Genomic DNA, 24,956 nt, shown 5'->3' with positions numbered 1-24,956 from the left:
CAGGAAGCCAAGAGCAATGGATGCTCAGATTGCAGGAAGCCAAGAGCAATGGATGCTCAGATTGCAGGAAGCCAAGAGCAATGGATGCTCAGATTGCTTTCTCTTCCTTTATTCATTTCAATATCCTTCCCCATGGAATGATGCCAGCCACCAAAGGAGGAACTTCTCACTTCAGTTAATCTGTTATAGATAATCTCTCAGGAACACATTTAGACACTTGTCTCCTGGGTGATTCTACATCTCATTAAATTGACATTTTCAAATTTTTCTCAGAAATGAGCCTATGCAACTCGTTTAAGAACACAAGGCTTAGCCCCAGTCCTTTTAATAGCTGCTATTACAAACTGTTTAGGATAGTTAAGTGATGCATATAATGCAACTCGTGGTCATATTAGACTCTGATGTAGTTAATTACAACAAACTGTTCTCAAGATTATTTAAATAGTGAATAGCTAAGAACAATCAATGTTTTGTTTAACAATTCAGTTATGTTATGGTCTTCAAAAGCATCAGAGAGCCACAGAATATGGCACTTAATGCTAGCTCATTATTAAAAGATCTTCTGAGTATGAGACAGTACTCCCATTCCTCTTCAAGGAAGATATTGAGCATCGTTACCTCTAAGCAGCGTTGCTTCAACTGTGGCAAGCTAGCCACTAGGCAAGGAATGCCCTAATTTAATCTACTGACAAATTACCATCCAAAAAAGGACATACGGAGGCGGGATAGTCGACTGCTAAGCTCTGCCAAGACAGAGTAAGCTATTTCTTCATAATTCCTGTTTCACTTAAGGTCTGTCTAGGCTAGAAGGCTGAAGACAGATGTTCCAACGTGATAAGGAATATTGAGGACTGTCCAGGGAGTCAGCTATCTCTGCCAACTGTATAATTTTTGGAAGCTATGTCTTTGTGCTTCCTACATATTCAAGTAATATTTAATTTCTTCTCAAATCTCTGATGGGGTTGAAGACTAGTTATAGTCTCACAATTGAACTTAAGTTGTTTAACAAACATGATGTTCTGCATTTGAAAGGATGGTTTTCAGATGGTAATAAAAGTTAAAATCAAACATGATTGAGGTACAGAAATGTAAACTCTTTTTTAAAAAAGTTAGAATAGGTGATAAGACTTTATCTTGATTGCCAAGTATAATGGACTGGACGTTATAATTCATACATAATTTTCATAATTGCTTCAAAATAGTTCCTATTATATATTGTTTGGTACCATATGAGCCTTTTAAATGGACAAAACAGGGAAATGTGGTTTGGCCTGATGTTGATGTTAATTCTGCTTCCTCAAGAGGAGTTGCCTGACGAGCAGGCTATCAGCTGATCTCATGTGAACCTTCTCCCCATTTTAATTAGTTAATAAAGGCTAGAGCCTATGATTAGGCAGTGGAAGGGAAAGGTGGGAGTGGAGTCTGAGAGTGGGGACAGGTAGAGAAGAGAGGACAAGAGGAGAGAAGATGAAGGAAGGGGAGAAAGCTACAATCCACATGGCCAGGTGAAACTGAAAGTAGCAAGGGGGTCTTATAGCTGGGGGAGTAAGTTAGTATTGTGTTAGATCTGCCCAATCTAGGCATAGATCTTATAATAACTGAATTGTGTTTTTTATATGGGTTATTGGGGTTGGAAATTCCAGCAACATCAGTGATCCTTCTATGCTTCAAATAGGCCAGCACCACACTGATGTCCCTTCTCACATACACACTGCTAAGTCCAGGTCTTTGCTGATTTCTGGTGCAGATGAGTCCAGGAGTTCCCCTATCATGTTCTGGGTTCATGCTTTCTCTTCCCTTGAGCTCCACTTCCCTGTATGAAAGCTCCACTTTCCTTCCATTCTTAGGGAGGCTCTGTAACAAGGTGGCTGTTAACCAGTGTTAACAGACCTTTATTATACTATTCTAGCAACCCTGGGGGAAGACAGCACCTTGCTCTTGATTGAGAGAACTTCCAGGATTTACTTACCACGTACCAGTTTCTCAAGTTAGGAACTGGAAGAAGTGATTTGTGTGTTGTGGTATGAGCCTGTGTATGGTTAGCTCACCCACACAAACTGAAAGTTGGAATGGGGTATTGGCTCTCCAAGAAGCAGTTCAGTTATCAGAAGAAAAGAGGATGCACGTGGCTGCTGTATTTTGAGAGCTGGTAAGTATCTAAAGAATCAGATAGGTTTTAAATGAAGAGGGGGAGGACTAGAGATGTCCAGGAATTAGATAAAACTGACAAGACTTGGGTGAAGGTCGGGGAGATAGGAATCAACGATAACACTAAGGCTGGCTAGATGACTCAGTGGGTATTAATCATTTGCTGCCAAGACTGACAACCTGAGTTTGATCCCCAAAACCCATAGGAAGAGGACCAACATTTGCAAATTGTCCTTTGACCATCCAACCACGCATATACATTAAAATGCCTGGCTGAAAGTGCACAGCCTTCTCACTTGACTGTTAGCATAGCCTACTTGATAGAATCTAGACTTATCTAGGAGACAACCTGAGTATGCATGTGAGGGAGTGTGTAGATTGGGGTGAGATGGGAAGACCCACGCTGAATGTGGCTGGCCCCACTCCATGTGCTGGAAACTGAGTGAAAAGAACATGAGCTGGGCACCAGAATTCATCTCTGCTTCCTGAATGCAAGGCAGTGTGACCAGCCGCCTCCAGCTCTGGCTAAGCCTTCCCTGACACAATGGAAAGCTTCTTTAAGATGTTACCATCTGGGGCTGGAGAGATGGCTCAGCGGTTAAGAGCACTGATTGCTCTTCCAAAGATCCTGAGTTCAAATCCCAGCAACCACATGGTGGCTCACAGCCATCCGTAAAGAGATCTGATGCCCTCTTCTGGGGTATCTGAAGACAGCTACAAGGTACTTACACATAATAAAGAAAAAAAAAAAAATGTTACCACCTACAACAAAAAAATCTCACAAAATGACAAAAGATATCCACATATAGCAACTGTTAATATCACCAGCTGTGGTCACTTAGTGTTTTTATAATAGTTAAATAAAAATGTAAACCATTTTTTAATGGTGTCACTGCCTCACCAGCGAGTCACAGCCGGCCCTATGCTGCAGGTACTCTGCCTGGTACTTGGGTAAGAAAGACAGGAAGGCTGTGGAGAGTTACTTTCTCCTCTGCCCTATTCCTCGGCATACCATATGTCCTCCTCAAGGTACCCCCACCGTGCCTTGCCTACTGTCTTGATTAGAACACTGTAGGTGCTTGGTGCTCTTTGTGAGAAGGGAATCTGGTTTGCTTGTTGTAGAGGAGCTCCACAGATGAGCAGACAAAACTGACACAGGAAGAGAAGAAAGGAAACATTCAAAAACCTATTTAATAGAATGTTCTCCATGATACCTTCTGGGCTACAAACAGAGCTTGGGGTAAAGAAGTCCACTCTGGTGATTACAGACTTGTATGACCAAGTAGGGCATTTCTGGGCCCCTTCCCACACCCCAATAGATAGTCACAAACTCCTGTGGGACAAAGGAAGAAGGGGCTCATTTGCCCTGCTCCCATCAGAGACACGTCTCCTGGAAGGCTATTTTCCAACCCTGTGACAGCAGCCTCTCCAGCAGCCATTGCAGCTGTGGCACACACAGCAACAGCTCTGCAATTTGGATCTTGTCAGGCCTTGAGTCTCATGCCTTAGGAATTTCAGTCCATGGGCACCTCAGACGCTCTGATAGTCTTGAATCTACCCTTTAATAACAGCAATTGGTCTCAGTTTAATGGCCTTCTTGCTGATCCCAGCATCATGGCAGGTGTTCACGACGTCTGTCACATTCTTATAGGACTCTGGTGCCTACAGGGAAGGAATTGAACACTGTAAAATCCACCAAAAGGAAACCTTTCAAACTATTAAGCTTTATTTGAAATAAATACTCAGGTGTTATTTTTGCCCACTAAATTAGCAAAAGTTAGCCCAGTGTAGTGGCTTACACCTTTAATCCCAGAACTTGGGAGGCAGAGGCAGGCAGATCTCTGAGTTTGAGGCCAGCCTGAGTTCCAGGCCAGCCAGGGATACACAGAGAAACCCTTTCTTGAAAAAAAAAAAAAGAAAAAGCAAAGGTTAAAAACATGAGTAAACTCAGTGTTGGAAAGGGCTATGAGATAAATACTTGGTCTTATATTTTCATCTGCACTTTCTAATTTCTCAAAAACATATGTATTATTGTATATTTAGAAGCAGGGGCCAGTGTAAGGCATGTGGGACCTTGGTACCATACAGGCATAAGAAATGGTAAGGTTAAATGAGCTCAAATCATGGGACTCTCAGAACAGCAGGAGTGGAGTCATCTCTGCCTGCCTCTACCTGATCTGCAACACGTAACCATGATATCCCACTGAGGACCACCAGCACTGGGTCACATAGCATAAACACCTGGAGTTTTTTTCTCCATGCTAGTGAGGTATCTAGACAGCTCTAAGCCTTCAGCCAATGAGCTTCCCTTCCACAAAGGTTATTTAGTCCCTGGTTCACTCTGAATAAAGGGTATGCTTTCACATCCACCATCAAATAAGCCAGTATGAATAAGCAAGGATTGTCTCTTCATTAAGGATCACAATGGGGAAGGCTTCATCTTAAATGAGCCGTGGAGGAAGGTCTTCTCTTCCACTCCCATGGGTTGTATACTCAGTCCTCACTCCCATACAGACCAGGGGATCTGCTTCCTCTCTCTGCCTGTCCTGCAGACACCCTGAGGGAAAGGTAGACCCGTGGCCCTGACTCCCAGTGGTACACGAGTGCCCAGAGAGGAGACTGGAAACCACAATATTTGTTCCAGACCCTGCTGTTTCCCCTTCAGGTCCAGCGAAGAAGAACAGGGACTGTGGACCATCTATATGGATGCTCTAGGTACCACCAGCGGAGAGGAAGGATGCAGCAAGCCAGGCCAGTGAGATGGCTCAGTGGGGAATGTACAAGCCTGGTAACCCAATTTTGATCTCTGGAACTCATTTAAGTATGAGAAATCTGACTCTACTAAATTGTTTTCTGGCCCTCACACATCCTTTTTCCTTAGTGTTTTCCACATTGTTTAAACAGTTATTACCTTTTAGACTGTGATTATATTTTAGATTTACTTATTTTATATGTAGGAGTGTTCTGTATGTTTTATGTCTCTGTCTGGCGCCTGCAGAGGGCAGAGTTAATTGAACTGGAGTTATAAAGATATGAAAAATCACGTGGCTGCTGGGAATTGAACCCAGGTCCTCTGAAAGAGCAACAAGTGCTCTTGACAGCTGAGCCATGGTTCCAGCCTCCAACCCCAAATTACTCCTCAAAACATGTAAAAATTAAGTTACAGCAAAACTGAAAACCAAAACCAAAACAAAAAAAGCCAAGCTTGACTCAGTAATTACACTTGAGACTTCTAGTTATCAAAAGCTTCAGGAATGAATATGCCTTTACAACACAATTTATAGCCACAAAGAAAGGGAAGCTATGTGAACATACACAACAACCAGAAGCCAAGCCGCTCATCTGGTAGCACTGGGGAAAGAGTGACACCAAGAACCTTAGAAGGAGCTGCATTTTTAAAAGGACAAAGAACATTTGACTTCAGCTTCAAAACAGTGTTGGGGAAACATGGTGGTAAGTGCTCTTCAAAATGAAGGAGGGGTCGGATATCTGGGTTTCTCTTAAGTTCATGCAGATCATTTTAATACAATTTTTCCTCTCTGTGAACTAAAAACAAATTGTTTCTCTCCTTTTCCAAATTTGTCCTAAACTGAAATGTAAGCATGCAACTGTGCAAAATCAAGGTTACAATGGGTCATCTTAAACTACTTCCACTTATTACTTACAAGTTTTTACAATTGCAGGTGGTGTTGGCACACACCTTTATCCCAGCACTCAGGAGGCTGAGGGAAAGGCAGGCAATTCTCCGAGTCTGAGGCCAGCCTGGTCTACAGAGGGAGTTCATGGACAGCCAGGGATACACAATAATAATAATTAAAAAAAAAAAAGCATTTTCCCCATTAAATTCTATTGTCTGTGTGTGGCACATACACACTGCACGTGTGGAGGTTGGAGACAATTTGAAAGAGTAAGTTTTCTCCTTCGACCGGTCCCTTACAACCTACTTTTAAACATTATAATGTAGACAGAAACTACATGAACAGTAAAATGATTTTAATAGATTTAGCTGGCAACAGACTTAGTCTCCAAACAAAGGACAATAGAAAATAAAATGAGGTAAACCTTGGGGGCTGGTGAGATGGCTCAGCAGGTAAGAGCACCCGACTGCTCTTCCAAAGGTCCTGAGTTCAAATCCCAGCAACCACATGGTGGCTCACAACCATCCTTAACGAGATCTGGCGCCCTCTTCTGGAGTGTCTGAAGATAGCTACAGTGTACTTACATATAATAAATAAATAAATCTTTAAAAAAAAAAAAAAAAAAAAAAATGAGGTAAACCAAAATCAGAGTCAGGAGTGGTGGCTCACACTTGTGGTCCTCGAATACAGGAGCCTGAGGATTGTTTCAAGGCTAGAGTAGGCTAGAGTTGGCGTCCTCTGGGACAGTGAGTGGTGGGACATTTGTAATGAGGAAGAACCACAAGGGTGAGGGTGAGTGGGCAAAACAAAATTATATCTGTGGATGGAATTCTCAAAACAGCAATAAGTGAAAAAACAAATACAAAACCCCAACTGACAACCAACCCTGCCTCACTTCTGCAATACCAGAAACTCCAGTCTCTGCCCACAGGCATACATCTTAAGGCTTTCTGGTAAATTCTTTCAGGACGCCACTCACCTCTTCCATAACCAGCTTGGGTGAAGCAACCCGGATTGCGATTCCCATGTCTGCCAGTTTGTCTAAGACATCTTGGAAATCTAAATTACGACGTGATTTTGCTCTGGACAAAGCACGGCCCTAGAATAAGAAAGGACCAAGAACAGGAGTAAAGCAGTTTATGCATGTCAGACTAAAACTCCATTTTGGCTCCAGCAGTTGTTCAAGCCCTTGGAATTCTATGCCTTTTCCTTGATAATGAAATTCTCACCATTATCACATTCTACTATGTACTTATTCATTTCCCTTTTTATGTCAGTGTGTGTATACATGAGCACATGTATGTATAAAAGCCATGGCATGTGTGTGGAGGTCAAAGTGGGCTCTCCTTCCACCTGGTTGAGGCAGGTTGAGGCAGGATCTCGAGTTTCTGCTGTTGTGAAAAACTCCAGAACACTTGGCATGTGAGCTGCTGGTGAATCTCTAGTCTTCCCATCTTGTTGTAGGAGTGATGGGATTACAGATGTGCTGGGCTGGAACTTGGATTACCAAGCTTGCAGCAAGAGCTTTACTCCCTGAACAATCTCACCTGCCTTATTGTTCACTTCTGAGCTAAGTCCTGCTATACTGCTGAAAAGGTCCAGGAAGGTCGTGAACTTGTACTTCTGCATCAGCCTTCTGAGTAGCTAAGATTACAGGCACATATCACTGTATGAGGCTTGGTTTTCCTTTTGTCTTACACTAAAACTAACCAACCAACCAACCACCTACCTAACCTATTGAGCTGGAGGTGGGTAAAGGTGCTTGCTGCCAAAACTGACCCGCCCAAATTTAATCTCTGGAACCCATACCATGGAAGGAGAGAGTCCAATGTTACAGAATTGTTCTGATTTCCGTATGTATGCTATGTCACATTACACCCCTGGCCCCTGACATACCCACATACACCAAAGAAAAAAATAAAGTATACAAAGTTCAAGAACCAACAAAATGACCTATGGAAATAGTTCAGTAGATAAAGCACTTGCTGAAAAAGCATGAAACCCTGTCTTTTTACTTTAACCTTGTTTTATTAAAAAGCCCCATCACACTCTTTCTGAAAATAAATTTCTACCTAAAGCATTTTGCATTTAAAGATTTATTTTGTATGCTTCTAAATACCCTTGACAAAACTTCAATATAAATGTTAAGTTTTCATTATACATAGCCTTTACTGATGTAAATGTTTCTCTACCCTAGCAATGACATTTTGAACTATATATTATATATAACTATTATGTACAGCCCTGTGATTCCTAAGCTGGTCAGCAGCCTCATGGATTCCTCCACTAGATACAGGTGACACCCTTCTAGATCCAGCCACCACCACTGACTATGAACCCAGATGCTGTCCATGTCTCTAGAGGAGTAGGGAGCTCACACTGTTAAGACTCAGTGAGTAACAACTAGGAGGGCACATAGCTGGAAATGAGGAGTGATCAGAGGGAAACACATGTTAAGATGTATTTGAGAAGGTAATCTAGATGGGCTTTATTTCCTCTTCTAACACTGACTAAGCACTTTGACAGTTTAGCAAACCACCTGTACTTTAAGTAAAATGTTTCCAAACATAGCAATGGCTATTTTCATTGTGCTACGGTTCATTCTGTCCTATAATGGCACAGCTGAACTGTGGCAGGATGACTGTACAGCCCCCAGAGTCTCCTGGCTCTGGTCACTGATAGGTGGCTTAGAAGATGTGAGGCAACACATGGAAACAGACAAGAGCTGATCTACAAAGAGCGCATACCCCCCCAAATCTGAAGTGGATTGTTGAAGAGAAAAGAAGGTCCAGCGGCTTGTTGACCAGGGACAAAAGCTCAGTGTGGTGCAGCAGTTACTTATGCCACATATAAGACAGTTACAGTAAACTCAGCTACTTTGGCACTGTCTAGTTTGGATTTTCTGGACTTGAAGATGAGAATGATCTGGTCCTATAGTCAGTTCACTAAAGTATATTATATAAGCAAAATAATTTGCAAGAAGTAGTCAGGACACACTCAAACCACACTAAACGTAATCAGGTATTTACCTGTCAAGATGCACAATAGCTAAACTGACAGAACATTTCTTAGCAAGTTTCATTCTCCTTACCGCTCCATGACAGGTTGTTCCAAAGGTCTCAGTCATGCCTTGTTCAGTGCCAGTCAGAACATAACTACAGGTCCCCATGGTGCCACCAATAAGCACTGGTTGTCCAGTGAGCTGAGGGTACACAAAACCAACATTAAGTTTTAGAAAGGCACATGCTTTTTATGCCTGAAATTTCTTGTGTTGTAGAACTGTACAAGAAACCTAAACCTCTAAACTCAATGTTCTTGTAACTATAATAAGGCATAACTTGGGATTTTTGGCTCCTTGGGAAAAGAAAGAGAAGGAAACTATAAGGGCCTGCAACAGACAGAATGCAGTACAGAAAAGAGTCAAACTGGAGGGATGGATGGCTAGGGTTTTCATCCATGCAAGGCACCTGTCCTCTCTGGACTTCTGTTTCCTCATCTGCAAAACCCCGAGTGTACAGGAAAGAAACACTGCAGTTTAACCTGTCTGCCTTACAATAACCTCCAGGCCATATAGCTGGGGAGTAAAGCATGCCTAGTGTAGCACTAAGACAGCACTCACTATGGGATGGGGCGTCACTGACGCAGAGACTGGGAACCACTGCTGTCACAGGGGACAGGAGATTTTCTTTACACGGGTTTTCCTGCTTTACTGAACCTGTTATCTAGAATTCTCTATTCCTAAACTCACTGCTCAAACATGAACGCAGGGTCACATACTTGGTAATCCACAGCAATGAGGGGGTGGTGAGGCGGGAAAGCACGAGTGGATCCCTTCCTGTGCACCAGCAGCGTCCGTTCCTTTCCATCCACCACATGCTGCTCCACTTTGGCGATATTGTGAGAAACATCATAGATCACATGCAGGTCCAGGTCATCAGGGGTTGTGTTGAAGACTTTGGCAAATGCCTAGGGGAAGTTTCCATTATAAACAGTCAGTTCTAGCTCTTGAGGACATAGCTTACTGCTTTCAGCTAGTGAGTGGACTTCAGAGTACGAAACAGCAGTCACTCATCTTCATAGGAAGCACAGAGACTGCCCTTTAGATCACAGAGCTTGCTAGAGTCCACACCTCAGGCAAACAGGCTGCTCACTGCGCCGGATCTTGCCTGTAGACAATTCTTGCCGAGCCTTCTCAATCACAGAGAATGGCATTTCCATTCTTGAGGAGGCTCAAGGCAAAATTAGGTCATTCTGGCTGTACTCTCCTGACCAAAGACACCCAAACCCTAAGAGACTTCCCTAGCATCTAGAATGCACATTTCTAAAACTAACCATGCTTAACTTCCTGATTAACTCAAGAGAGCAATTTTCCTTTACCTGACGGGTTAAGAAGGTCATAGAGGAGCGGTTAACCCAGGCATAGTTTCCAGCTGCAGCCATTCCCTTTAGATAGTCTTGTCCCTCTGGGGATGCAATCCGAGCACAAGCCAACTGCCGGTCATTGACTATAATCTTGTCTCTCTTCATGGCCTTTTCCATAGCTACCAGTGCATCTGCAACAGAACCATAGGTCAGATCAGGTAGGTTTCTCTTAAATAAATCATTCAGATTTGCTGTAGAAAGAAGTGAACATTCAAATTCAAAACAAAACCCTAAGTATGCTTCTGTGTTCATCTATTTGCTCATTTTAGATATATTTGGGGGCTGGAAAGATAGCTCAGCAGTTAATAGTACTGGATGCTCTTTGTAGATGGCCTGGGTTCATCCACATGGAAGCTCACGATTGTCTGTTTACTCCAGTTCCAGGGAATCTAAGCCCTCTTCTCGCCTCTGAGCACTGTATACACGTTGTACACATAGAGACAAGCAGGCACACATACACATAAATAATTTCTTTAAATTAATTTTTATAAAAAGGTTATTTATTGACAATCTTCTGAGTACAGTGACATAGCTATATGAGACACACAGAGAGCATGTGCTTTTAGAAACGTGAAATGGATGTGTACAACAACAATACAGCTCTAGCCACTCCCTTCCTAACATGTGAGTGAATGAGATATATTTTGTTACCATCATGGTTTTTAAATAAATTTGTTTCTTTTTTTTTTCCAATCATGGTTTTTAAATAATAAATTTGTTTCTTTTTTAAAGACAGGGTCCACTTTATAACCCATTTATCTAACTAACTGCACTGTTTGGACCACTTCTGCTCAGCCCTTGAATGACAAGATCATAGTGTGTGGAACAACACATCTTAAACATAATGTTTAGTAAACATGCATGAGAATTGCTCAACATCAAAGCCACAGTCAACACTTCATATATCTGTTAGATTAAAAGTAAAGGGTCAGGCTGGCAGAAATGATTGAGTCTTATAGGATAAAATAAAACTGCAAAGCTTAATAGTTAACATGGACTTAATGTTTATAATTTTCAAGTGTGTATACTGTCTCACACTTCACTAATCCCTCTAAGTCACTAAGACACCTACTTCCCTACTCCTTGCTTGTGATCTTGCTGTTTCCTGAATGTCTACTATGTGTTACTACTCAAAGCCCATGACCTAGCTTTAAGTCTTGTTTATGAAGCTATCTCTAAATATTTTTCAAACACATTAAATTTATGTTGCCTTTCTTACAATATTTTATCAATTACTATTTTTTTTATCTGTAGTGGTTGTGGTGATTTGAATATGCTTGGCTCAGGAAGTGGCACTATTAGGAGGCATGGCCTTGTAGTAAGTATGCCATGGTAGGGGTAGGCTTTGAGACCTTCCTCCTGGCCACATGGGAACCAGTCTTCTATTGTTTGCCTTTGGAACAAGATGTAGAACTCTCAGTTCCGCCAGGACACTGCCATGCTTCCCACCATGATAACAGACTGAACCTCAGAACCTGTAAGCCAGTCCCCATGAAATGCTGTCCTTTATAAGAGTTGCCTTGGTCATGGTATCTCTTCACAGCAATGGAAACCCTAACTAAGACTGCGGTGGTGGAAGGTTTGGACGAGTGTTCATGTGGATGCCCACGGTCAATCTTGAGTGTTGTTCCTTGGGTGTCTTGTTCTTAGGAGAGAGGGTCTCTTGCTGGCCCAGAGCTTGGCAATAAGGCTATGCTGGTTGCCCAGAGTTCCACGCATTTGCCAGTCTCTGCCTCCCCAGCACTGTGATTACAAGTGTGCACCATGGCGCCTAGCATTTTTTTCTGTAGGGTTGAGGGACTGAACTTATATAACCAGGTTCATTTAGCTCTCTTGTCTTGTTCCCCCTAAATCATACATTTTAGTTCCAAGTAAAAATTCAGGTCTAGAATACCTGTAGCTACTTGGTGGCCCAAGCCTCTGCTTCCACTGTGGATCATCACACACACCTGTCCCTTATGGTCAATGCCCATCTTCTTGGCAGCATACTCATTGAAAATCTCATCTACAACCTGGATTTCTGCATAGTGGTTTCCTGCTCCCAGAGTCCCCAACTGTAAATAAAAGATTGTCTGATTAAACAGTTTCTATTCTAGCTAACAAACAAACAAACAAACATACATACATATATTTTAAAAGCAAATAGGTGAAACCAAAGCAACACCAAAATACCCATACAGTGTCTCATGTAGTAAAAAAAAATGTAAATGTATTACTATATGTTTCAAAAATAATATGGACTGCTCTGGAGGTCTAGAATATCATATGCTGTAAGTATTCCATACACAAGTTTCAAATATCACTGAGATGGGACAAATTCCAGGAAGAATGATGATTCTTAGATAAGCCCCAGGTTGAAATGGTTTTTGATACATCATTTTTCTTATTTGGTACCAGGAAACACTTGCCAAGTCACAGAGACTGTTGTATGACTCCTGTTGTATGATGTGTGGGCATGTGTACAGCAGTATGCATGGAGAGGCCACGGCTCACATTTCTGGAGTCAATCCTCTCTTTCCACTGTTGCGAGTGTTTGGAAGACCTAGCTCAGCTGTGAGGCTTGTGTTCCCACCCACCGAGCATCTCACTACTTCCATTCTTTTCTAACGATTTTTTAAAATCTAAATTATGACATGGTTTGTAAACCTCATAATCATATCCCACTTTTCTCCAATTCACGTGTAACTCGAGTTTTTCATGAATATTTGAAAGCTCTGCATAACCTTTCAGAAAAATAAGTAAACAGCTTTATGTTCTTTTTGATGTACTATAAAAAATCTCCAAGGATAACCTTTTTGTTGTTGTTGTTGTTGAATAGAAGGTTCAGACTTCTTCCCTCTACAAAAGCTGAAGTAGCACCCTGGCCCGTCGGAGTGAGTTACCTGAGGAAGGCCCCTTTTCTTTGCCCTGGGGGAGACCTTATTGGGGTCGGCTTGCAGCATCCTTCCATACTCCTCACAGTGCTCCTTGTCTTCAGCCCAGGCATAGCCTTCCCTCAGGGACCAGTCCACCCCCATCTCCAATGCCTCCTCCAAGTCTCTGGGGTGAGCAAGGAAACCCAAGTCACTTCATAGTAAAGGACAGTAAACTCAGGAAGAAACACATGTCAAAGAGCACAGGAATATGTGACAATTACTATGTCCTGTGAACCAGGATTTATTCTAGAGTTTAAGCCCTCAAGTTTTCTTTTTTTTTTTTTTCTTTTTTCTTTCTTTCTTTCTTTCTTTCTTTCTTTCTTTCTTTCTTTNTTTTTTTTTTTTTTTTTGAGGAAAGCAGTCACATGGTTACCGTGTCAGTGTCATTACAATTATTACAGTTCTACTTATTTTCATGGTCTGTTGTACTGAAAAACAGACAAACCACAACAGGTTCTCATGTAGTTCAGGTTGGCCTTAAACTCCCTGTGGCCAAGGATGATCTTAACTTCAGATACTTCTGCCTCTCTCCCGCAGCACACCACTGTGCTTAGTTCTTGTGCACACTAGGTAAGCACTCTACCAACTGAGCTATATCACCAGTCCCTGTGATGCACTTTTTAATTATTATTTTTATATTATATTTGTGCCTGATTCTGAATTTCCTAAAAGCAATTAAATATCCAAGTAAAAGCTATAACCTTAATCAGATATTATGACCTACCCCGATTTTATAATGTCTTTATTAATAATTTATGAAAAAATTAGCCAAATGAAGGTATTTGAATTTTCTCAAGTAACACAGGTTCCATTTTAAGGTTTATTTTCACCAACCCATTGTGTGGCTTACTGCACCTGCACTTTGAAGCTGAAGGCACAAACATTAAGCGCTTAGAAGATGCCTTCACCTTCCCCCAAGTTCCAGGATTCTCAAGCACAGCCAGAAGAGATCTCAGCTTTGAACACTCTCTTTCCAGTACCCTAAATGACAGTCCTTTACAAACTGTATGAATTAGGACAAAATTTCTACCTGAAATATTTGTAAAGATGCTTCATGTCACTCACTGTTACATGTAAGCTTTTCACAGTGGAGCAACACAGGCATCATTATGAAAACAAAGGATAAGCATCTTTTTTTTTTTTTTTTTTTTTTTTTTTTTGATATTTTGAGACAGGGTTTCTTGTGTAGCCCCGGCTGTCCTGGAACTCACTTTGTAGACCAGGCTGGCCTCGAACTCAGAAATCCACCTGCCTCTGCCTCCCGAGTGCAGAGATTAAAGGCATGCGCCACCACGCCCAGCTCTTCTAATTTTCCCTCAGCTGTTGTTCTTTTCTTTTTTGGTGGAAATATGTAAAAGGTAGCAGTTAAGAGTGTTTCTGCATTAATATATGCATAAAACTTAAAATGCAAAGTTTATACAATGCAGATGTCAAAGGAACATCTTTGACTCACACTTGATAAGCACGAGGCATTTGTGGTGCACGGTATATAGTATACCAAAAGGTACTTGTGCAACCCTAGTATTTAGAAGGGTTAGCTAAGACAGGGGCCCATAAGTTCAAGGCCAGCCTGGCTACACAGCAGGTTTGAGGTAATGAATACTCTGCCAAGTATATGGTTGTGTTGTTGTGCATGAGCAGTGTGTAGCACTGTCCACAGGTATCTGAGAGACAGTAACACTTTATTTAGCCTGTGTTACTGCACTACTTAGTAAAGAAAGCACATATTGAGAACCATGATTCAAATGGAAGATGGAGATGAATGGGCTCACTGAATGGTACTCGGAACAATGCCTGTCTGAAAGGCAGAGATCTTTGGTCTGAAGCCTGACATCACTACTGCTTCTTTCACTCGCTTGGCTTTCTTCTAGCAGTCATCATCTGGACGAAACATCAGGCATGGTGTGCTTTATGCTTAAAGTACTCTTATTCTAAAGTATTCGACACCAAGGATAGCTTTTTCTTAATTAATCAACTGTTATGTATGTGGAAGTTTTGACCGACCATATATCTGTGCACCACATACATGCAGTTTCCACAGTCAGAACAGAGTGCCAGATGCCCTGGGGCTAGAGTTACAAATGGTTGTGAGCTGCCATGTGGGTGCTGGGAATCGAACCCTGAGCTTCTGGAAGAGCAGCCAGTGGTCTTAACCACTGAGTCATCTTTCTAGTCACATGCCTTTTCTTTTTAATTTTAGACAGTCTTATATGCTGCCCAGGGTGGTTTTGAACTCTTGAGTTAAAATGATTCTGCCATGTAAGCCTCCTCAGAGGCTGGGACTACAGGTATATTCCAACAAGTATAGTTCAAGGTCTGTTTTAATGAACATGGGCTGGGTCAGATACTTTAAAAAGCAACTAATTTGCACTTTTTTTTTTTTTTTTTTTGAGACAGGGTTTCTCTGTGTAGCCCTGGCAGTCCTGGAACTCACTCTGTAGAACAGGCTGGCCTTGAACTCAGAAATCTGACTGCCTCTGCCTCCCGAGTGCTGGGCTTAAAAGCATGTGCCACCACGCCCGGCTAATTTGCACTTCTTAAGGAGTGGCTGAGAAATGTCTAAATTGGAAGCAAAGCCCAAAGCGTGTGGCTTCCCCCTCCCTTTCCCAGAACTGGTGCTCTTACTTGGCATTCATTGGAATGACACCTTTTGATCCCACCCCAACAGGGATGTGGTCAAACATAGCTTGGGCAAGTTGTTCCTTCACAGGCTGTACATCGCTCTCATCTAAATTGGTTCTTAGCAAGCGGACACCACAGTTAATATCAAATCCGACACCACCTACAACATACAGAAGTCAAGTATTAGCAAAGTCAGAGCATTACTTGAAGTCTTTTAGTATTAATACAGAATTAAAAGGGTCCTCATTGTTCAAAGACAAGCATGTTTTAATGTAGGCTTACAAGTGGCCCTCTGCTGAGTCAAGTCTGCCAACACGAAAATCATGCAAGTAACACACACACTAAGGTATTTTGCCAGCAGTGGGGAATATGGCACACAGATGAAAAGGAGGAACACGTCTCCCTGTGTCTTTCTCACATTGGGCTCTGACGAATTCTGTTAGTTTTCTCAAATACACAACCTCTGACTTTGGTGACCTTCCCTTCTATGTACCTACATTATTTTTTTTTCTTAGTGATTTCCAATTTTTTGCCAGTTCTAGTCTAAACTGTTGTTCTTTCTCTAACCTTTAAAGACATTCCGGAAGGCTGGAGAAATAGTCTAGTGGTTCAGAGCAGAGTACCAGCTGTTTTCCAGAGGCCCTAGTTCGATTCCCAACACCCACAAGGCAGCTGGCAACCTCACTGTCCCAAGGGATCTGCTATGCCCTCTTTGGCCTTCCCAGACACCAGGCACACACATGGTACATAGACATAAATGCAGGTGAAACATCATATATATTTAAAAAGAATACTTCAGCTCTCCTTCTTTCCTAATCTGAACATTAGGGGCTACAGTATATTTACATCCAAGAATGGGATTAACAGTAATTGAAAATTTTTATATTTAAGTATTTCTGAAAACGATGTCTTCCAGCTTTACTGAGATAACTGATAAGGAACAACTTTTATATGAAGTATTATGTGTACACACCGTGAAATGATCGCACAATTAAGCTAGTTAACATATTTATCACTCATACAATCACATCTTTTCCCTGGGGAGAAAACTCAAGACCAGATGTCTTAGCAGATCTCAAGCACACAGTACTGTGTCACTGTTTCTGTACCCACCAGACTGTACATTAGGTCTCCAGGACTATAATTCACTTTCATCTGTAATCTGAATCCTTTAGCCAACATCTCCCAAATCAGCATTCTCCACTCTCCCTCTACTCTGACAAGCTCCATTCTCTAGGTGAGTGAGCTGTGCTATCTGTCATTCTTGTGTAGATTATTTTGCTCATAGGTTCACCCATGCTATTCCAAATGGGCAAGATCTCCTTTCTTCAAGCTGAATAATATTCCACTCTCATTGCCTCTACCTACTCATCCCATAACCAACATTTGGGTTGTTCCCCTAGCTTGTCTATTGTGAATTAATGCTACAGTAAACATACTAATGCAGAAATAATGATTTCAGTTCCTCTAGATATATACCCAGAAAAGGCATGGCTTAGTCATATAAAGTTTTAGTTTTTAATTTTTTAAAAGACTTTCCATGAACCATTCTCTACAATGGCTTCATCAATCCAGTCTCACCAACAGTGTGCATCTCCTTTCTCAACATCCTCTTTTGTCTGTGGTATACACAAGTGTGTACACAGGGAAGCCAGAGAAGTGTTTCTTTTGTAGCCAGTGTCTGATATTGGCTGACATCTGACAAAAGTCTCCAATGTTTTCAATAAGTGATTTGACTGATATTTTAACAGCCCAATGTTCATAACTAAGTTTAATGTAGAACAAAAGACCCCAAGTACACATGGGTATGTGCTCATGTCTACAGGACATGCATGTACCCAAGCACACAAACTCACAGTCTCAGAAAGGCCACACAACACAGAGAGCCATGCCGTACCAGCAGAAGGCAAAAGGGGCCTTACCTGGGGATACAACGGCCTCAGGGTCATTCATATCAAAGGCAGCCATGTTCCCTATGGCAAACCCATAGCCTGAATGGACATCAGGAAGCCCAATAGACCGCTGGAAGAGAAAGAGACATGAATCACAGCCGTTGCACTCTGCACCCTAGCTGCCTGATGGGCCTGTCCTTGATTCTGTGACAGTGGCCACGCAGCACCTGCAGGGAACAGCATCTGAGTGCTTCACTGATGGGACTCTGCTGTGGCAAGGCCCATGGAGACCCCTTCCCACTTGTCAAGGACCTGTGGTAAATTTGGTGGCCTCTGCTTAGTACCTATCGAGTATACTACAAGCTCTCCTTGAGTTTTTTTGTTGTCTACATGCATAGCAAGGTCTAGATTCACTTTGTCAGTCATGGGAAAAAAAAAAACCCAGTGGATGATTCTGTTTTCCTCAATACTCTTTTGAGGGGTAAAACCCTTCTCTCCTCTCTCTGCTTCTGTCAATCCAGCAAATGTGACCATTAATCCTGGGTATTTTGGCACATGTCTGGGGCAGTTGTGGAGAGCAGTGGGTCCTGTTTGCGTAACTGTCCTGAGGAAGCTATGTCTGATCTACAGGGACTTAGAAAATACGGAAGGTATATCTGATCAATAGAGACTTGAAAATGGTTATTAGAAAGGTGCATATCAGGAAAGGGTTCTTGGTATAAAGAGCATGTCTTCATCTGCGATTAAAAAAGTATCACGACAGAGGGGTGCTATTTGATGATTGGACTTATACCCACACATGTTTAATTGTCTCTTGCCTTGCGTAACTGTGTAACCACATTTGCTACGAGCTGGGTATGTGCTCACGTCTACAGGACATGCATGGCTAGACATTTATTTTTGGCTTGCTGTAATTGTCCTTTGTAGTGCAAAATAAGGTTAGGGGTGATAGGCCAGCGGGAGGGGAGGAGGAGGAACGGAAACTATTGGAAGCCTTTTGTATTAACAGAGCTTTTATAATGCTGATGTTATGATTTCTTTAATAAACTAACCAATGATGTCACTGCTCAGGCAAGCAGGACTGTAATTATATAAATAAAGATGGCTTGAACTATTCAGGGCCACTTGTTTCCAAGTCAACAGGTGGTCAGTATCTTCATTTTTGCTGACATCCTTTCCCCATCTCAGGACCTGGACCTTGCAGCTGGAGCTGGTCTCCAGCAATTCTGAGTCTCTATTGGTGGGCCATTCATCTACAGACGCCTATTCACAAAGCTGAATATAGCCAAGGACATCTTTCCATGAAGTCTGACTACCAACAGAAAAGGTTCTGAGTAGCGCACTACAGGAGAATCACACAGTAAGTAAAGGTGCTGCTACCTAGTGAAACTGTCTGCAGACACTGGCAAACTGTGGTATTGCCAGGGGTTATCTATAGATCACGAGGGATTTCACAAATGAAATGTATCTGATAAATTAATACAGCATATTTCATACATCTGTGGCAGAGTGAAGGATGGTATAGAGAAGAGGTCAAATAAGGTGAGGACAACAAGCCGCATCTTTTATCAGCCCCCCCACCCCCAGCATCTTAAGTAGCATTAAGAAGCCTCATGAAAGTTTGGCAAAGGACCCATTCTCAACACTCTCCTCTGAATGTGAAGTCTGAAGCAGCTATGGTAGTGAGGCCCATTTACAACACCCACTTCCACACTATTCACTGTCTTGTCATTGCTCCAGCAGTGCTAGAGAGCTAGGTAGGTGGTCCTTTCTCTCTCTTTATCTCCTCTTCAACTGTACAGAGCCACAGTAGAACCTAGAAAGGTGCACTGGGGAGGGAATAATGCCCACAATGGCAAGATTTAAATCTCGCCATAAAGGTTCACAAATGCTTAGATTCTAGAGACTAAGAGGCCTTCCGGATTCAGTTCTTAGCTCCAAGGTTACTGCTATGGTTAAAGGTCATAGTCTAAATGACACCAGTGCCAATCGGGTGGAGCCCTTCATCCTTTCAATAAACTTTAGACAATATGAATGATTAAGGTTGATCTGACTCACATGAACTATTCCAGGCAGGGCTGCCACATTGCCAATCTGCTTCATGGCTGGCAGGAAGCCACCAACACCTGGGGGGAAAACCTCAGTCTTAGAAACATGATACATTTGATTTTCAACATTTGTTACATACATGAAGAGGCAGTAGCTACGGTTACTGAGTGGAGAAGGACAGTTGAAATTGAAGTGGGGAGAGAACTTCAAGACAAAAGCCCATTCACAGGGAGCACAGGACACTTCGACATGCCTGCCAGCACTCTGTATGCCTAAGAAGCTGGCTGCAAATGGAGTAGGGACAGGAAACATTAACTCTTTTTTTTTTTTTTTTTTTTTTTGAGACAGTTTTGAGACAGGGCTTCTTTGTGTAGCCCTGGCTGTCCTGGAACTCAGAAATCTGCCTGCCTCTGCCTCCCGAGTGCTAGGATTAAGTCGTGCGCCACAGCACAGGAAATATTAACTCTTAACCTTTATGTTGCCAGGATAAAATGTACTCTTTTAGGCTAGAGAAATGGCTAGAGCACTGACTGCTCTTCCAGAGGTCCTGAGTTCAATTCCCAGCCACCACATGGTGGTTCACACCCATGTATAATGGGTTCTGATGCCCTCTTCTGGTGTGTCTGAAGAGCTACATTGTACTCACATATATAAAATAAATAAGTCTTAAAAAAAAAAAGTACTCCTTCAGTAATTCACACTAGCTATTAAAAATATTAACAGTGGAGACTGCTCAATGGTTAGGTGTACTGGTTGCTTTTACAGAGGATCCTGGTTCAAGTCTCAGCATCCACATGGCAGCTCACAGCCATCTCTAGCCATCTGCAACTCCAGTCTCAGGGGATCAAGACTGTTCCAAAGCAGAACTACAACAAATCAGCAGTGGTGTTAATCTAAGTGACAAAGAAGGGCAAAGGGAAGAGCCGGGGAACCCAAGCAATGGCAGATGGAGGATGAGCCCAGCTTTCCCAACCACTTGCAGTTCCTTCTTTAAAAAAATAATGGGTGTGTGTATGTATGTGGAGGCCACAAATCAACAGTTTTCCCTAGGATCTACTCACTGTATGTGTGCGTACACAGGGAGGTCAGAGACAGCTTTGTGGAGCCGGCTCTATCTTTCTGCCTTTACATGTATTCAAGGAACTGAAGCCATGTCTTGAGGCTCGTGTAACAAGTACTTTTTCCTGTAAGCCGCCTCTCTAGCTGTCCACCTTATTTTCCCTCCCCACCAAGGGCTGAGATCACAGACGGACCCCTGAACCTGGCTTTTACACAGGTGCCAGGGCTCCCACCTCGGATCTTCATGTTTACACAGCTGGCACTTTACTCACTGGGCCACAGCCAAAGCCTTCAGCAGTGCTATTTAACACAGGTGAACATAGTCAAGCAAGAAAGAAAGGATTTTGCTAATCTAAAATAATAATAATAATAATAATAATAATAATAATAATAATAATAATAATAATGAAAAGGGCTAAAAGATTCTACTCTACTAACCAGTTTAGAGTATCACTTTAGAGCATTACACCTTTACCTCTAAGCTGCCCTGTAGCCACGTGAAATAGGCATTAATCCTCATGTTCACTAGAGCTGGTATACCAGCTAAGACTACTGGTTTTGCTTTTTGCCCAGTCTGCTGTGGAATCTGGTGTGGCCGTGGTCATGGTCTTACTGAGATGCTTCAAAGGCTTATTAACAATGTGTGGGTCCCCATGAAACCCTCCTGTACCCAGGATTACCAGGAAATCTGGGTAGAAATGGGGTCAGTGCCCTTCATCCTTTATAAGATCAGGAGTGCTGACAAAAGCAGTAAAGCTCTGAAAGGCTCCAGTCCCACAGCTGCCCTTGGCCATCACTAACTACTCTCTGATTCCACTCAAGATGAACTGTGCTAACCCAGCTAAACCTAAGCAGGCTGTGTTAGATGGGAACATGCAACCCTGCTGTGGACTTACCTAAGTACCCTTTACAGTGTGGTATTAATAATGTATCTGAGAAGCACCCTCCTCCCCAAAGGAAAAGTACTGTTTGAAAATTAGGCACTTTGAGATTTGAATTCTGGCTCTGTCACTATGAAGCTGTGACCAAGGACAAGTTAAAAGTCACTTATACTCACTGCATTTTGGAATTCTACAAAAGACAGACACTATCTCCCTTTTTAGTTATTACAAACATGACATGAACCATTAGTATAGAGTATCTAATGAGGTGCCTGACACGCAGTGAGTGCAGGATGAACAGCAGCGCGTGCTATTACTGTATGCCATTATCTGAGAACAAGCCCCGAGCTCCAAACCTTTATACAGCAGTGTGCCCCAACATGTGATCACAAATATATAGGTGCTTTGATTCAAGTCCAGATCACTCCTTAAAAATGTCTCACACTTATTGCGGCCTCTTGTGAGGCTATGCCAGTGCCTGGCAAACACCGAAGTGGATGCTCACAGTCAGCTATTGGATGGAACACAGGGTCCCCAATGGAGGAGCTAGAGAAAGTACCCAAGGAGCTGAAGAGGGCTGCAACCCTGTAGGTGGAACAACAATATGAACTAACCAGCACCCCCTGAGCTCGNGTCTCTAGCTGCATATGTAGCAGAAGATGGCCTAATNGGCCATCANTGGGAANAGAGGCCCCTTGGTCTTGCAAACTTTATATGACCCAGCACAGGGGAAGGCCAGGGCCAAGAAGTGGGAGTGGGTGGGTAGGGGAGCAGGGGCGGGGGGGGGGTTATAAGGAACTTTCGGGATAGCATTTGAAATGTAAATAAAGAAAAAGAATAATAATAAAAAGAATAAATTTTATTATAAAACATTAAAAAAAAAAATGTCTCACACTGAGAGGTCAAGGTCTCATGGACTCTCCCAGGAGAGCCTCTTCCTGGAAGTGGCCAGAGGTCACCTGCCAAGACGGTTCGCTACTCTTGACGCAGAAAACCCCACAAAACCATGCAAATCAAGAGGCTCAAACCTTCGTGTTCACTTTAAGAACACCCGGGAAACTGCCCAGGCCATCAAGGGTATGCATATCCACAAAGCCACCAAATATCTGAAGGATGTCACTTTAAAGAAGCAATGTGTGCCATTCCAGCAGTATAATGGTGGCGTCGGTAGGTGCGCCCAGGCCAAGCAGTGGGGCTGCACACAGGGATGGTGGCCAAAAAAAGAGTGCTGAATTTTTGCTGCACATGCTTAAAAAATGCAGAGAGTAATGCTGAACTTAAGGGTTTAGGATTCTCTAGTCACTGGAACACATTATGGCCAGATTAACCCATACATGAGCTCCCCCTGCCACATGGAGATGATCCTCGCTGAGAAGGAACAGATCGTTCCAAAGCCAGAAGAGGAGGTTGCACAGAAGAAAAAGATATCCCAGAAGGAACAGAAGAAACAAAAACTCATGGCCCAGGAATAAATTCAGCATAAAATAAATGCAGATAAAGTTAAAAAAACAAAATGTCTCACACTGGTTGAGTTCCTCTTTATTCAGGGAACAGGGAAGGCTCTACCTACCACACAGGCATCGCTAGTGTACTTACCACCACCACGACAGGCATTCCTTAGTTCCTCAAACATTAGTTTTTCCAGAGCATCATTCACATAAAACACTCCTTCAACCTGATACAAAACAAAAGCAAAACACGTTGTCTGAGCCCAAGTTCCCCAAGTACACGCCCAGTGGGCAGGACATACATACTACACATAGCACAGTGCTTCAGTCTGCATGAAGCTGCCATATTACGTCTTTTAAGAGAAAAACTTCCAATCACAAACTAAAAGGATCTTAGAGCATTTTAGATCTGGGTTTAAATTGGGAATGTCCAACCAGTAAAATCTAACCCACTATCTTCAAAACGGACAAACTGCTCACAAATTTCTGAGGAGATATGTCTACCATGATTTTGCTTTACGCATTATAAAAAGTATCATATATATATATATATATATATATATATATATATATATGTGTGTGTGTATATATGTATGTGTATACATATATGTATAATATATATTATACACACACACGGATATAATGTACAATTTTCATGTGTCACTTAATAAATTAGCAAGTGACTCTACCAACCAGCCTTCCCTTCTTCCACACACAAAGGAAAATACTGCTGTGGACTTTTTCTCCCTAGTACCTTGCAAAGTGGTGCAAGGTTTCTCTGTGTAACCAGTCCTGCATGGATCTTCCATTTCCCAGCCTCCAAGCGAAGCCTATCAGAAACTTTTTACTAAGACAAAGGACTGCAAATCTTTATTGCATTCTCATGGCAATTAAGGGGAACCGTGTCACTTAACACATGTGCCAAAACCTCACAGGTGTTTTCTTCCTCAACTTTTAACGAGTACACACGGCGGTGGAGACAGCAGGCCCAGGGTTTCAGATCCTGGTCTCTGGCTCCCGAGTCTTCAGCTGAAACACATCATCCAGACTGAGAGAGAGAAGTGGACTGGACACCAAGTCAGGGCTGTCTTCCCAGATGGGCACTGATAAGTTACCCGCCAACTCCGGGGTCCTTCGCGAAGAGCATATTAAAAGCCTGAATCTTGCCGCTTGTCGTTACATTAAAATCCAGTTACGTTTGGAGAACGCCATGTGTAAACGTTAACTAAATACCAGGACTCAAGAGGAACCGAGTCCCAAGCTGGCGGTGCCAACCTGGGAAAGTCCACAGAGATCTCGTTAGACCAGGAACACTCCGTGTCTGACGGTGCGTGGGGGAAACACGCGTGAGCCCCCGCGCTGCGTCCCGGCGCGTGGGGTCTGCCGGGGAGGGAGACCCGGAACCCGGCTGGCGTCGGCCCGCCAGGCGCTGGGCGGAGGCCGCCGGTTCGCGGCGGAGTCGCGGCCTGCAGCTCCCAAGGCCGCTGCCCCAACTCACCTGCATGTTGGGCACGAAGCCCTTCTTGATCCTCCAGCAGTTTTTATTGATCTTGTCCAAGAACTGTAGCTCATCGTTGTAGTTACGACTCATGGTGGCGGCGAGGCTGGCGACAGCTCCCGGCTACGCTTAGAAAGAGAAGCCACCCCGCGGCCCACCCGCTCCACGCAGCTCCGCCTCTCAGGGCGCAGGCGCGACCGGCTCCGCCCCAGGAGGGGAGATGGCAAGCGCCGAGGCTCAAAACTCTTCGCGCGCGAGTCCTCCTGATCGTCTCCTTACAATGAATTATAGCATCCGTCTTCTCTTGGACTTCCCCCCCTCTTTTTTCTTTCTTTCTTTCTTTCTTTCTTTCTTTCTTTCTTTCTTTCTTTCTTTCTTTCTTTC

General features: G+C 42.9%; 3 protein-coding genes across 3 annotated transcripts in view; 2 read left to right on the top strand and 1 right to left on the bottom strand.

Annotated features, from left to right (window-relative positions):
- Ascl4 (achaete-scute family bHLH transcription factor 4) overlaps nt 1–4,973 on the top strand; it is a 14,099-nt gene extending 9,126 nt beyond the window's left edge. The window contains exon 2 of the mRNA XM_021204331.2: nt 4,814–4,973. The gene's annotated coding sequence lies outside the window, so the exon portion shown is untranslated. The remainder of the gene's footprint in view (nt 1–4,813) is intronic.
- On the bottom strand, nt 3,320–24,751 carry Rtcb (RNA 2',3'-cyclic phosphate and 5'-OH ligase). The gene is made up of 12 exons (XM_021204310.2): nt 24,573–24,751; nt 23,223–23,301; nt 19,696–19,763; nt 17,668–17,767; nt 15,749–15,905; nt 13,091–13,247; nt 12,103–12,262; nt 10,164–10,339; nt 9,564–9,752; nt 8,878–8,988; nt 6,766–6,885; nt 3,320–3,810 (listed from the first exon to the last, which is right to left on the bottom strand). The coding sequence occupies exons 1-12, from the start codon at nt 24,663–24,665 to the stop codon at nt 3,703–3,705; spliced, it is 1,518 nt and encodes a 505-aa protein (XP_021059969.1). The 5' UTR covers nt 24,666–24,751; the 3' UTR covers nt 3,320–3,702.
- LOC110326156 (ATP synthase subunit ATP5MPL, mitochondrial-like) lies at nt 21,363–21,545 on the top strand. Its single transcript, XM_021204311.1, has one exon. It carries the CDS (start codon nt 21,363–21,365, stop codon nt 21,543–21,545), a length of 183 nt encoding a protein of 60 aa, XP_021059970.1.
- Nucleotides 24,752–24,956: the final 205 nt, after the last annotated feature.

The sequence above is a fragment of the Mus pahari genome, chromosome 9, assembly GCF_900095145.1.
Source record: "Mus pahari chromosome 9, PAHARI_EIJ_v1.1, whole genome shotgun sequence".
Lineage (NCBI taxonomy): Eukaryota > Metazoa > Chordata > Mammalia > Rodentia > Muridae > Mus > Mus pahari.
This window is presented reverse-complemented; position numbering and strand designations above follow the sequence as displayed.

Coding starts and splice junctions, on each gene's coding strand:
- LOC110326156 (XM_021204311.1), top strand. CDS start 21,363: ATGCTTCAAAGGCTTATTAACAATGTGTGGGTCCCCATGAAACCCTCC.
- Rtcb (XM_021204310.2), bottom strand. CDS start 24,665: ATGAGTCGTAACTACAACGATGAGCTACAGTTCTTGGACAAGATCAAT. Junction 15,906..17,667: donor TGAGGCCGTTGTATCCCCAG/GTAAGGCCCCTT, acceptor TGTATGTTGTAG/GTGGTGTCGGATTTGATATT. Junction 12,263..13,090: donor AGAAAAGGGGCCTTCCTCAG/GTAACTCACTCC, acceptor TTTTATTTACAG/TTGGGGACTCTGGGAGCAGG.